Below are 12995 nucleotides of genomic sequence, written 5' to 3' on the forward strand. Positions count from 1 at the left end.
ATGCCCCACGAGGTGAGATCTTGTGAGGGGCCCCAGTCCGTGGGACATTGACAGTCATCATTAGCCTCTTCCATTTTCTGACAATTGCTCCAACAGTTGTTCTTTTCTCACCAAGCTGCTTGGCCCTGTAGCCACTTCCAGCTTTGTGAAGGTCTACAATTTTGTCTCTTGTGACTTTTGACAGCTCTTTGGTTTTGCCCATGTTGGTAGTTAGACTTCTGACTGATTGTGGGGTGCACAGGTGCCTTTATGCAAGCTAACGACCTCAAACATGTGCCACTAATTTAAAATCATGAGCAGAGTGGAGCTAGCCAGAGGTGGGCACTGAGGGCCGCATTCCTGCATGTTTTCCAGCATACCCTGCTCTGGCATGTTCTGATTGGCTGGACACACCTGAACCAGGTAATCAGCCATGAGTAGGGCAAGGATGTCTGGAATTCATGCAGACACACCGGCCCTCGAGGCCTGGAATTGCCCACCCCTGAGCTAGACTATTTAAAAGCAGAACAGCAGGTCTTTGCTGGTCAGAAATCTATCTGATAATCAAGTGATCAAATACTTATTTGTCACAGTAATATACAAATAAATTGTTTTAAAAAATCGTGCAATGTGATTTCTGAATGTTTCTTCAGATTCTGTCTCTCACTGTGGAAATGCACCTATAAGGAAAATTTTAGACCCCTCCATGTTTTCTAAGTGGGAGAACTTGCTAAATCACAGGGTGATCAAATACTTATTGACCTCACTGTATGCTGGGGTTTCATGGTTTTCTTCATGGCTTCTGCTGTCTGTTATTCATTGCAGTTCCAACAAAATAAATGAATTACAAAAGTTTCACTTGTTAGGCATTTCATTGTTTAAGAAATAAAAATACAAAAGCATTATTTCTAAAACAAATGAGTGACAATAATGCAAAGACATCAGTCAATGATGCTTTGCCTTAGTCTTTTCTTCTTTTTCGTCTTCTTTTACAAGATACTTTATGAAAAAATGTTACTTTAACAGGTGACTGAAGCCAGTTTTGCAGACTCACAAGATGTGTGCCCAGCTTGGCACAACACTAATGTACGAGTAAATAAAAAAAAATATTTATGGTAAAAAGACAAGAAAAAAGAGATCCGGCGTAGTGAATGTTCTTTCATGCACAGCTGAGCAAATATGTCCTCTTAAAGCTCGTCGAGCATCTTCTCATCAAACTGAGTCCACTCATCCACAGAATCTGCAGATGCCTGAGAGGGACATGAACAACTGGGTTTGAAAAATGTTCAGACCTCATTCATGATGCCACCATTCAATCATTTACTCTCACATGATCAAATTCTGCCTCTTCAGCAGTCACCACATCCTCACTGTATATTGAAAGTTCCTGCAAAGAGATATGATTAAAAATTAAAATATCGAAGTTTGTAATAATGAAACAAAGCACTGAACATGCCGACTGACCAGCTCATCCTCACAGACAGTAGCCCTTTGCTCCATCTCCAAGGCGAGTCTGTGGAGAAAACAAGTGTTGTTTCCTACCATTACAAGAGGTTGACAAAGTTGTTCAAACAGCAGATTTGGGACTGCGGATGAATTCTTAAAATGTGCAAAAAATCCCTAATATGGTCCCCAAACTGTGAAGCCTTTTTGTACTGTTGGTGTGTGTTCAACTGGACCCGAGCTGGTCCTTACACACAACCTGGAAGTAGACAGAGCCACAAGGGACAGCTTGTATCTTTTATGAACAAAAAAGTACTCATTAATCATTTCACGCGTTCATTTTTAATACAATAATTAGATTCCTCTCCCATGTGCATATATATTATGCTAGAAGGAGATAGATTTAACGGTCAACATTGAAAGCACATCTTGACCAAAAACTCGCTAATAGACTGAGAAAAGTTTGTTACAGATTAAATTAAACCCATTTGTGTTCAGTGGATATTGCGGCCTGCAACGGACTGGCGACCCATCCAACCTAATAGTGTCTGGTATAAGCTCCAGCAACCCTGTGACCTCGAAGGGAATGAAGTGAGTTCAAAAACTGGATGGAAGTGGGACCCATTCAGAGGTTTAATTTGATCTGCTTCTGGTTTAGATAGGAATTCATGGGCTTGACGTCCCTGATATCAGGAGATATCACGTGAGCGCCCATCTGAGATGCATACTGGTGGTTGATTGGATTAGATGATGCTTGCTCAATCTAGATGGATGTTGAGAAGTCCATCTCAGCCTATCCTCTAAGTAATCTTCTTTTTAACAAAACGCTGAAATGTATTAAAAAACTTTGCAGCAACTCAGTTACTGTCAATGCAGTTAGAGCATGGAGACTTATACAACAAATGGAAGGTAGACAAAGGTGTACCTCGGCTCTCACTCCAACCACTGATAACCCTGACTTCCTTCCTGGCACTTTGGACGTGGCCTTCAAAAATTGGTCAGCTAAGGAAATCTGTTCTTTGGGGATCTATTGAATGGCCCCTCCCTTATGCCTTTGAACCAAATTATGGATGAATATGATATATCAAAGAACGATTTGTTCAGGTATTTCCAGAGCAGAGACTTCATTTCCAAGGATACTTCACTGTTGGCTTAAGTGAGAGTCACACAGATGGAAAAACTGACATCCCACCGTGCGTTCTTTGGGAAACAGCAAAGGCAGTCATGAGAGGGAAAATCATTTCTTATTCAACGCACAAAAAACGCAAAGAGAAAGCAGATTTATTAGAATTAGAAAATAAAATCAAAACCCTGGAGACTGCTTATGCTGCTTCTGCACAGGAACACATTCTGAGAGATCTGAAAAATTTAAAGCTGCAGTTAAATGACATCATTAATAAACAAACACAATTTCAAATACAAAGGCTACGACTTGAAAGATTTGAAAACTCTAATAAATCTGGCAAATTTCTGGCTAATCAGCTTAAAATTAACAGAGAAAAATCATCAATCACCTCTATTATGGACCAAACAGGAAATGTCACCCATGACCCGGTCAAAATTAATAACGCATTTGAAAACTTTTATAAAAACCTGTACACACCGCAGATCAATCCGTCAGAGCAAAGTATTGACTCATTTCTTAATAATGTAAACCTACCCAGGCTAAATGAGGATCAAATCACAAACTTAGATTCTCCGCTCTCGCCGTCTGAACTTCATGAAGCTCTGTTACTTATGCCCAATGGTAAAGCACCAGGGCCTGACGGCTTTCCTGCTGAGTTTTATAAAGAATTCTGGGAACAACTGGCACCAACATTTTATAAAACTGTCACATCTATTAATGAGAGCCAATCAATGCCACCTAACATGAACTCAGCCAACATAATTCTTCTTCTAAAACCAGACAAAGATCCCACTAGTCCTTCAAGCTATCGCCCTATTTCTCTAATCAATGCAGATGTAAAAATTATCTGCAAAGCACTAGCACAGAGAATAGAAAAAATCACTCCTCACATAATTCACTTCGACCAGACTGGATTCATCAAAGGCAGACACTCGGATGATAATGTCCGTAGACTAGTTAATATAATAGACTTTGCCACCATTAAAAACCAGGAAATGACGGTACTATCGCTGGATGCTGAAAAAGCCTTTGACAGAGTTAATTGGAAGTTCCTTATTGCTGCCCTCCAGAAGTTTGGTTTTGGAGAAGCATTCATCAATTGGATCAAAATATTATATCACAACCCCAATGCATCAGTTAGAACTAATAAACAGACCTCAAACAGGTTTTTTCTTGGAAGAGGAACCAGACAGGGCTGCCCACTCTCTCCTTCTCTTTTTGCTATATTCATTGAGCCTTTAGCTGCAGCAATAAGACAGAATGAGAGCATTATAGGAATAAAAACCAAACACAGCCATCATAAAATTAGTCTTTATGCGGATGACATATTACTGTTTTTAAGGAATTTACATTCTGTAAATGAAACAGCAATGATCATAAATGAATTCTCCTCCATATCAGACTATTCCATTAATTGGAATAAGTCTGTTTTATTACCACTCAACAGGAATATGGAACAAAGACTCACAATTCCAGTTAAAACAGGAAATATCAAATATCTGGGTATCTACTTTTCCCCCAAACTATCAGAACTGGTGCAGCTAAACCACACCCCATTACTGAAAAGCATACAGGACGATCTAACACGCTGGACCAACCTGCCTTTGTCCCTTATGGGCAAGGTAGCCACGGTTAAAATGAAAATCTTACCCAAGGTTAATTATCTCTTCTCAATGATTCCCACACAACCGCCATTAAAATGGTTCAAAACATTAGACTCATCCATATCAAGCTTTCTATGGAACAACAAACCTGCAAGAATTAGTCTAAAAACTTTAAAATCTGCAAAAAACTGTGGAGGATTAGAATTACCTAACTTCCACAAATACTTTAGATTACAATACATCTTAAAATGGTTAAAAAATAATCCAGAAACCAACTCATGGTTAGACTTGGAACAGGCGTTATGTGGAAAGATCAACCTGTCACAGCTACCATTTATTAGCCAAACAGTTAAAAAACAGGATTGTTTCAAAAGCATTAATATAAATGCCACCTTAACAGCCTGGTGGGAATTTCTCAAAATATCAAAATCATCAATTCAACCGTGCAAAATGACACCCATCTGGAACAACCCGGACATCCTTATTAACAAAAAAATGATTCACTTCCCAGCTTGGCAAGCAGGGGGCATAAAACAACTAGAGCACGTAATTATTGATAGAAGATTCATAACCCCCCAGGAACTTCAAGACAAACATGGAATAAATAACTTCTTGGAATATCAGCAACTTAAATCAAGTATTACTAAAAAGTATAAAATTAAAGACGACGATTTAAAGCTACCAGATGTAGTTACCACTCTGATTAATTTTTCAATGAATAGAACTCTCTCCAAAATATACAAACTTTTATGTAATTTAGATAACAATATTGCCCTTCCAACAAAAAAATGGGATGCAGATTTGAGCATCAGCACAGATGAAAGCTTCTGGTCAAAACTTTGTCTAAACACCTTTAAACTGACAAAAAGTCCAAATCTGCAGCTAATCCATCTCAAAACTCTTCACAGAATTTACTACACTGGACAGAGGATGTTCAAGATGGGTCTCAGTAACTCAGACATTTGCGAGCACTGTGATAATAATCTACCCGACAGCTACATGCACGCACTGTGGTTCTGCACTCCTGTCCAGGCTCTCTGGCAGCAGGTATGTGCCGATTTATCAGTCTGGCTTAAGGTTTCAATCACTGCCTCACCGTCACTTTGTGTGCTTGGTGACATGAGTGCCATCGATATAGAAGAAGGATTAGCATCTATCATTTTCATAACTCTTTGTATTGCCAAAAAAACTATTTTAATAAATTGGAAAAACAAGAAAAATATAAACATAAGTCAACACAGAAATCTGCTGTTTGATCATATCAGCTTGGAAAAAATGTCAGCCCAAAGCTCAAGTAACTTTGAAAGAATTCAGTCTCTCTAGTCTCCTGTGGTTGACTCCATGACTTAGGGGGTGGGGGGCTTGGTCGTCGCTGCTCCTTGCCCTTCTGCCGTGGTTTGGGGTGGGGGTCGGGGCTTCCGGTGCCTGGCGGGGGCGGTGGGGGGCTCCGTTGGTCGGGGGGTCGGGTCCGGTGCCTGGGTGGGGCGGGCTGGGGCGCTGCGTGGTCCTCTGGGCTTGGGTGTGGGGGTGCGTGGTGGGGGGGTGGGGTGGTGGTCTGGCTTGGCTTGGGGGGGTGATCCCTTTGCCTGTGCTGGGGGGGGTTGGCGAGGGGCCCTGCTCGGGTGGGGGGGGCCCAGCGGCGCCGGATGGGCTGCCCATCTGTACCTGGGGCTGGGATCGGCCCTTCCCTGGCTCTGGGACGGGACGGGACAACCCTCTCGGGGCCCCCGGTCGCTCTGGGCGTCACCCGCTTCGGCTGCGGGGTCTGGGGTGGGGTGGGGTGGGGGGCTTGTCGGCCCTGTCCTGTGGGGGGGCGTTCTGGGGGGGAGGGGGGGCCCATTATTAGTACGGGTCGGGGGGGCTAGCGGGTCGGGGTCTCCGCTGAGGCAATCAGTGGTTGCCTCGGCCGGTTGGCCTCCTCGGTCCCGTCGAGGCCTGACCAGAGCTCTTCTAGGGCCGGCGTCTGGGGGTGGGGGCCTGGGCTTGCTCCGGGGGGGGGCGACGCTTTCTGGCTCCTCTCTCTCTGTGTGGGGTGGGTGGTGCCGGGCCTGGGGTGTCGGCGCCTCCGGGGGTGGGCCCCTGGGCTGGGTGGCCCTGGCCCCTTTGCTGGGGGTGGGCTGGGGGACGGCTGTTTGACCACCGGGGGACAGTCTACCAGCTGTCCCCAACTTACCCCCTTCCTTATATAACCTCATATTAGGGTGAGGGGGTGGGGGGTCTAGCCTGCGATGCGCCTTGGGGGGGGGCTACTTGGGAGTGGCCCCCCTCCTATGGTTGCCGTATGGAGTGGGCCCCCCCTCTTTCGGTTTTATTTGCACCTTAGACATGTAGGGTCCTTGGTAGGGGGGGTGCTTGGACATCACTGCAAGCAAGCAGCAGATGTCCTCCTGGCACCCTACCCGCCAATTTTAACCGCACCTTAGACATTTAGGGCCCCTTGGTGTGGAGGGTAAGGGGACATCACTGTGAGTAATCAGGAGATGTCCCCTTAGTGCCCTACTCGCCAATTTTAACTGCACCCCCCTTAGTACACACACCCCTCCCCCTTCAATATATACATTCAAACATAAACACACACACATGCATTACAAACACCCTCTCAAACACCCATACACGCACACACATTTTACAAGGAAGGTGGGACCTGGGTCCATCTGTCCCCTACCCCCTTCCCTGGTGGGGGGTGCGGGCCCCTTGGCGATGGCGGCCGTGTCCCTTGGGTGCCGGCTCCCTGGGCCCGGCGGTGCTCTCTCCGCACGGTGGGGGGGTTCATATTACACCTGAGCCGGGGGTGTTCGTGTCCCTGGGGGGTGGGTCCTGGTCCTTGCCCCTGGGCGCTGGGCCCCGCCAAACTTCCAACATGGCCGAGCCTGGTCGGGCCATATTTATAACATCCCTTGTGGGCCGCCCTTTTTTCCCCGGGGTTCCCCCCTCCTGGGCGGGGGCGGCGGGCCCCTGCCTTGCTCCTACCTGGACCAACCGTGGGCCGGGTGGGTGGCGGCCTGGAGTGCGGAGCGGGTCTCCCTTGGGGGGTCCTGGCTCGTACCTGGGGTCGGGGCGGGGGGATGCCCGGAACTCCTGGGTGGTGGTGGGGTGCTCGTCTGGGGCTGTGGGCGTCCCTCTCCGGTGGGGCCCTGCGTTGGGCTCTTCCGGCGCGGCGGGGGGCTGCTTTCCTGGCTGGGCTGGGGCGGCGCTCTCTTTCCCTCTGCGCCTCCCTGCTCTCTGGCTCTGGGGGCCTCGCGGCGGTCCGGCTGGCCCTGGCCTGGGTGGCGGTCTTGGTCGCCCGGGGGGCGGTTGTTCCCTGCCTGTTCCCGTGTGGCGTTGGGGGAATTCCGGCTGCCGCTGCTGCTGCGGCGGGGGTATGGGTGTGGGGGTGGCTGGGCGCTCCTCCTCCTTCTTTTCACATTCCACCATCCATTTTAGAAGAACATAAACACTCACCTGAGCACAGGTGTTAGCTCACCTTTGCACTAATAGTTTGCATGATTGAATGAATGAAAGATTTCACACTAGTTGGTTTAAAGGCATAGGTATGCGTTCGTGAACACTATCTGTTTTGTGTGCATGTTGACATGTGGACATTTTTGCGGCTAGCAGGTGTGTTGATAATTTTTGAGTGTGTGTGAACAGGCCCCGCCCTTTTTGTACTACATTTGAACCTTACCGTAACGATAAACAACCAGTAAACCTGTCTGCTCTATGCTGCTTCATGGTCTTACCCCCCTTCCCCTCCTATTATCACACTCCTACCCCCCCCTCTCTCTAACGTCCCTCTCTCTTCTTCCCCTCTTTCCTTTTCCGTCCGGTCCAACACCAATGATTTTCAAACATGATTGAAATTAATAAATTTTGGCCTCAATTACAAAAGGGGTTTATTCAGACATACCTTTGGTTTGTCTGAAGATGAATAACCCCTCTTGTTAAAATAAAATATGTCCAACACAAGAGGCCCTCAGCTCTCATCTGTTTGCCTAGCTGTTGGACAGGACAAGTTAAAAAAAAAAAAAAAAAAAACTGACGCTTCTCCGTCAGGGAGAGGCCTCAATGAGATCCTTTTACGCCGCCCTGAGTAAATGTTTCAATGCTAGTTCTTAGATACGGGTTGAAGGGGTCTGGGAGAGGGGGCTTGGTGTTGCAATAATGGAAGAGATGTGTGAAGATATTTGGGATAATGCAAGGAAAATAACAGTGTGTAAACCAGACAAGAGCAATACAACTATTGATACTGCATCGAGCACATATTGCCCCAAGCCGTCTCTCCGATACAGAAAGGATGTCGCTCCATTCTCCCTTAAGTGTAAGATGGAGATCAGCAATCTCACTCATTATTTCTGTTCTTGTATTAAGATACAGATTTACTGGAGAGATGTCTTACTTGAAATGCGAAAAACTCTGAAAGAGGACTTCAAGTTTGACCCAGTTTCTCTGGTTCTTGGCCTTCCCAGCTGTAAGATTACTAACATATATCATAAAAGAAGAGGAATTCAACAGTGTTCACAAATGTAAGGTTGAACATTGTAGGAAGCCTACTCAAAAACTGTCGATGTAGGGCTCTATGAAAAACAAAGATGGGTGGAAAATCAGTTGTCTGTCTTCTAAAAAAAATTGTTCACCAAGCAATCACGATTGAAAAAAGGAAATACTCACAGAGATGTTTCTATGTTCCTCTTCCTTCCTGGAAAAACAGCAAAATTATTTTACCGAATGAACTGACGAGGAGCAAATGCAGATAAAAGCCGTCCATAGACTTACTGAAAGCCACGCCTGCCGCACAGCAGGCAGACACCAGGAGGACGATGACGGAAAAAGACCCGAACACAACAGCGGCCACTAAAACTGGAATATGGTTCAACACTGAAAGATTAAGAGGACATGAAAGTGTGTCCTTTACCTTTCACTGGGAGGTTTTGTTCTTGCAGTGTCAGCTGTACCTTTTCTATCCAGATAGCGCTTCCTGCTGTTAATGACAGTGCTGTTGTCAAAGCTGTCAGACACTTCACAGTGGTAGATCCCTGCGCTGACCTTCCCCACAGAAACCACCAGGATGGACTGTCCTGGCAGTTGGTTGAACACATAGTAGAAGCTTCCTCGGTCATGAAGGGGGTACTTGTTGAGATACCATTGGAAGCGTGGATGAGAACCTCTGTCTGGCTTGCAGTAGAGCCTCAAGAAGATGACTTCATAGTTTTCTGCCACGTCATAGTTGTAGCGCATGGTTACAGGCCCACCGACTGGGACTGAGTATTGAGATTAAAAAAGGCAAGTAAGATGAAAAATTGCAACTACAAATCATTTAGAAAAGCAGCCAGAGATAATTTCAACTTGCAATAAAAATGCTAATTTAAATACAAATCCAACACACACTGCAAAAACGCTCGGCATCTGCAATCATCCATTTGGACTCGTGCCAAATATCTCTCATCTTAACTTTTACGATTCATTTTTTTGTTTTAATGGTTCTCTTTGTAAAGAACCCCCGAGACTGATTTGAGCTGTACTAAAACTGCAGTTTTTAAGCTGTTTCAATCTGGTTTTATCCTTAGCCATACCCTTAACTTTACCCTTAACTGCTGACCCAAAAGCAAATAAAGTAAATTAAAAGCAATTAAATTAAAAGCAAAGACATAAACACGCTGGATGGATAATCTTTGCTTTGACATTGGATTCTGCTTGCCAAAAATGAATCCTGAAGTGGGCAGGAACCATGACTGAAGTTAATCCAGAGTCACAATAACTTAATGGTCAAAGTTACTCCACCCAATCCAACAACAATCCAAAGACAGCAAAACAGTGAGGTGTAAAGCAGATTGTTTGACATAGAAGTCAATGGAGATTTTTTCCTCCTGTGGAGGAACTGCAGTGTGTGGTACTTCCTTGTTGGGTTTAAATCTGGAACAGATGTTGGGTGCTTAATCAAAAGCCATATTCAGTGTTGTGTGGCTTAAATGCTGTACTTAATTGTCTGGTTGTATGCATGGTGTTTTTTTAGAATTGAGGTGTTCCTCCAGGACAGAATTGGAGGTTATTTTAAGCTCTCTCAGCCCCTGTAATGTACACTACGTGTTCACAAGTTTACACACCGATTTCTAAGGGCATCCAGAGACTGCTGCTAGTCTGGTTGCTGTTGGTTGCTCTGCACTGGAACAATCCCAAATGCTGGTCCAGGACCACAGGAACTTTAAATGTAGCGCGTCTCTGCTGAACGGTCACATTGCTGACTAGATCTGTGCCGTTGAAGAGTGAAAACCTGATCGGAGGAGTTCCTTTGCTTGACTGGCAGGAGATCACGCAAAAATAACTTTGGTAACTCTCCTTTAACACTGTGAAAGAGATGTCGGGGTTTGACACCCGTGCTGAGGAAACAGGAGGGGAAACATAACTCCAAAATGCTCTTAAAAAACATGACTGAGCATTGAAGGCTGCGGTCAGACCTTTGACTGTGACATGGAGCTCAGGGCTGCTGGTGTTGAAGACCTTTGTGTTGTTGAAGCTGTTGGTAGCCACACAGGTGTAGGAACCGCTGTCCTTCACGGTCGCTCTGAGGAACACAGAATTCTTATTATTTCTTTTTCTTTTTCAGCAACTGTGCAACACAAGCTTTAATAAAGAACTGGGATTCACGATTTTTAACCATTTTCAGGGTAATTTTAACAGTTTTTGTGACCATGTTTTCCTGCATTTTCATAAAAAACGTTGTGTTGTGTTGCGACACGCAATGATTGGATTCAGCTACTTGTCCTTATGTCGTAAAATGTTGGTTCCTGCCAGCCACATATTTGAAATTTTCTTCCTGTTGATCAGTTCTTTTAAAGTTAAACCTGTTTGTCAGTCGATAAATGTGAGAATTACTGGTATGAGAAAATCAGGGCCACCATCCCAGCCAGGGCTGGGTATCACAAATCATTTCCAGAATCAATCCGATTTAATTCGCCAGAGTCTAGATCGATTCGAGCCACAAGTTTTTCCAGTTTTTCGGTCCATTTGATTTGATTTAATTCAATTTTGAATTTACACGGTTTACACATTTAGACATATATGTCAGAAATACATTAATATTCTATATATGATCATCATACTATTAAGAGATTTGTGGCTGATTCCGAGCACACACAAGTTTGTGGAGTTAGAGGCAGAATCAGAGATTTCTGCCATACAAGGTTAGCGACTCCAGCGAGTACGTGGTAGAGTCATGGTTTGGGCCGGAATCATTGGGATTGAAGGTGTGAAAATGACCTCTGAAAAGTAGGTGGACTTTCTGACTGACCACTTTCTTCCATAGCCCAAAAAGAAGAACCATGCTTTCCATAACAAAATCATTTTCATGTATGACACTGCACCATCTTATGCTGCAAGGAATACCTCTACATCATTTGCTGCTATGAGCACAAAAAGAGATAAACTGATGGTGTGGCCCCCAACATACCCGGACCTCAACCCTACTGAGAACTTTTAAAAGTGTTTGTAACAAGTCTCATTCCTTCTCATATGAGGAGGAAATGTGGATTACCCAGAGGGCAAAAACCCCTTTAGAGTTGTAAAAGCTAGATTCTGAGTTGTGTGAAAAATCTCCAACCTGTCCCTGTTTGAGGTGAAACCTCAGGTCTGCAGGAACCACCATAAGCGAGCTGTGGCGGGTCTTACCGGCTGATCACGAAGCTGTCGTCTGCAGGGATGAGGGAGGAGGAGATGATCTGTCCGTCACGCAGCCACATGAAGGACACATGATTACCAGCACTGAGTCTGCACTGCAGCTCCACTTCACCCCCTTCAAAGAGCTCCACAGGACCTGAGGGGGTGATCTGTGCCCCCTTCACTGGCTCTGCAGGACAACGGAAGTAAGCCACATTTAATCTTCACATCCTGTGATGGACATACAGTACATGTTATTATTGATCTCACTCTACTCATCAAAGGGACTCACCAATGACCTTTAAGTAGTGGGTTTGACTGACAGTTGGACTAATGGCCGAGTTGTTCTGCACGCTGGCCACACACTCCAGGTAACCTTCATGGGACAGCTGGATCTTTTTTGGAATGACACCAATCTCCCCCCTCATAGAGGTGTATTCCCCCAGCACGTTGGTGCGGTCCCCCTCCCTGCAAAAATGCTGGTAGTTGGCGAAGACCTCACCACCATCATGCTGCACTTTACCCGTATGGGGAGGGGCTCTTACTTGAATAAGCGTAGAAGGATGGACTCATTTTGAGGGTGAATTGGCACTTCACAGATAAAGCTCTCGATCTCTGTGACCAGAGCCTCTGAGGGGCCGAAAAGCTTTGGACGGCCCAGCGACAATTCATCTGTGAGGAAACATGAAACCAGCCTGTGTGAGCACGCGCAAGAAACTAGCAGCTGCAAAATCGGCTAACAAACCAACTGACGAACCGCTGTCACCGCCGCCGCAACACAACCCTGCAGGCCCAACAAGACATGACAAGTTCATGAGGGTCCAAACTGAACCTCGAGGTGTGAACGCCTGAACGTAAGCAGTTTGTGTCAATCACTCACCAAGAACAACAATTGAGAAGGAAACAAGCATCCTGCAGAAAACGAGAGCCTGTCCTGCAGCTCCAGGGCAGCAAGAGCGTCTGTGCTGTGACACCAGCTCACAAGCATGTGCAAGCCACTGATAGTGCTGTCCCCTCCCTGTCTGAAGCATCGGGCAGTTAGCTGCCATGTTTGATACAAAACTACAGCACTGGCCACTGAGGAAGCAACCAAGTCATGTCCAATTTTCCTTCAACTAACTTTACACACCTGAAAAAGACACAATACCTAACAAATAACTTTCAGAGAGAACAAACAATAAGTCTTAAATAAAGAGAATTTTGACAGATTTATG

The 12995-nt window shown here is 45.4% G+C and overlaps 1 protein-coding gene and 1 long non-coding RNA gene across 4 annotated transcripts in view; one reads left to right on the top strand and one right to left on the bottom strand.

The window, feature by feature from the left end:
- LOC144984792 (uncharacterized) overlaps positions 1-12993 on the top strand; it is a 15650-nt gene extending 2657 nt beyond the window's left edge. Inside the window, exon 3 of the long non-coding RNA XR_013648672.1 lies at positions 11741-12993. This is a non-coding gene — a long non-coding RNA (uncharacterized LOC144984792). The remainder of the gene's footprint in view (positions 1-11740) is intronic.
- LOC105354740 (platelet endothelial cell adhesion molecule-like) lies at positions 947-12830 on the bottom strand. 3 transcript variants are annotated; one of them, XM_011479241.4, is made up of 13 exons: positions 12662-12830; positions 12539-12565; positions 12327-12453; positions 12074-12249; positions 11794-11971; positions 10584-10690; positions 10233-10505; positions 9084-9389; positions 8905-9006; positions 8800-8827; positions 1444-1492; positions 1310-1366; positions 947-1229 (listed from the first exon to the last, which is right to left on the bottom strand). In XM_011479241.4, the coding sequence occupies exons 1-13, from the start codon at positions 12828-12830 to the stop codon at positions 1167-1169; spliced, it is 1662 nt and encodes a 553-aa protein (XP_011477543.2). In that variant the 3' UTR covers positions 947-1166. The 3 variants fall into 3 exon arrangements, 2 of the variants coding, with proteins under 2 accessions (XP_011477543.2, XP_020561050.2); XR_002874124.2 differs by lacking the exon at positions 947-1229 and adding an exon at positions 8528-8705; XM_020705391.3 differs by lacking the exon at positions 12539-12565.
- Positions 12994-12995: the final 2 nt, after the last annotated feature.

The sequence above is a fragment of the Oryzias latipes genome, chromosome 1 (genome assembly GCF_053564925.1).
Source record: "Oryzias latipes strain Hd-rR chromosome 1, Olatipes_Hd-rR_3.1".
Lineage (NCBI taxonomy): Eukaryota > Metazoa > Chordata > Actinopteri > Beloniformes > Adrianichthyidae > Oryzias > Oryzias latipes.

Bases quoted from the DNA above. Each gene is read 5' to 3' on its own strand.
- LOC105354740 (XM_011479241.4), bottom strand. From the start codon at position 12,830: ATGGCAGCTAACTGCCCGATGCTTCAGACAGGGAGGGGACAGCACTAT. The intron at 12,566-12,661 runs GTGAGTGATTGA...TTGGGCCTGCAG, and splicing joins CTTCTCAATTGTTGTTCTTG to GGTTGTGTTGCGGCGGCGGT. The intron at 12,454-12,538 runs GTTCGTCAGTTG...GTTTCCTCACAG, and splicing joins TTGCGGCGGCGGTGACAGCG to ATGAATTGTCGCTGGGCCGT.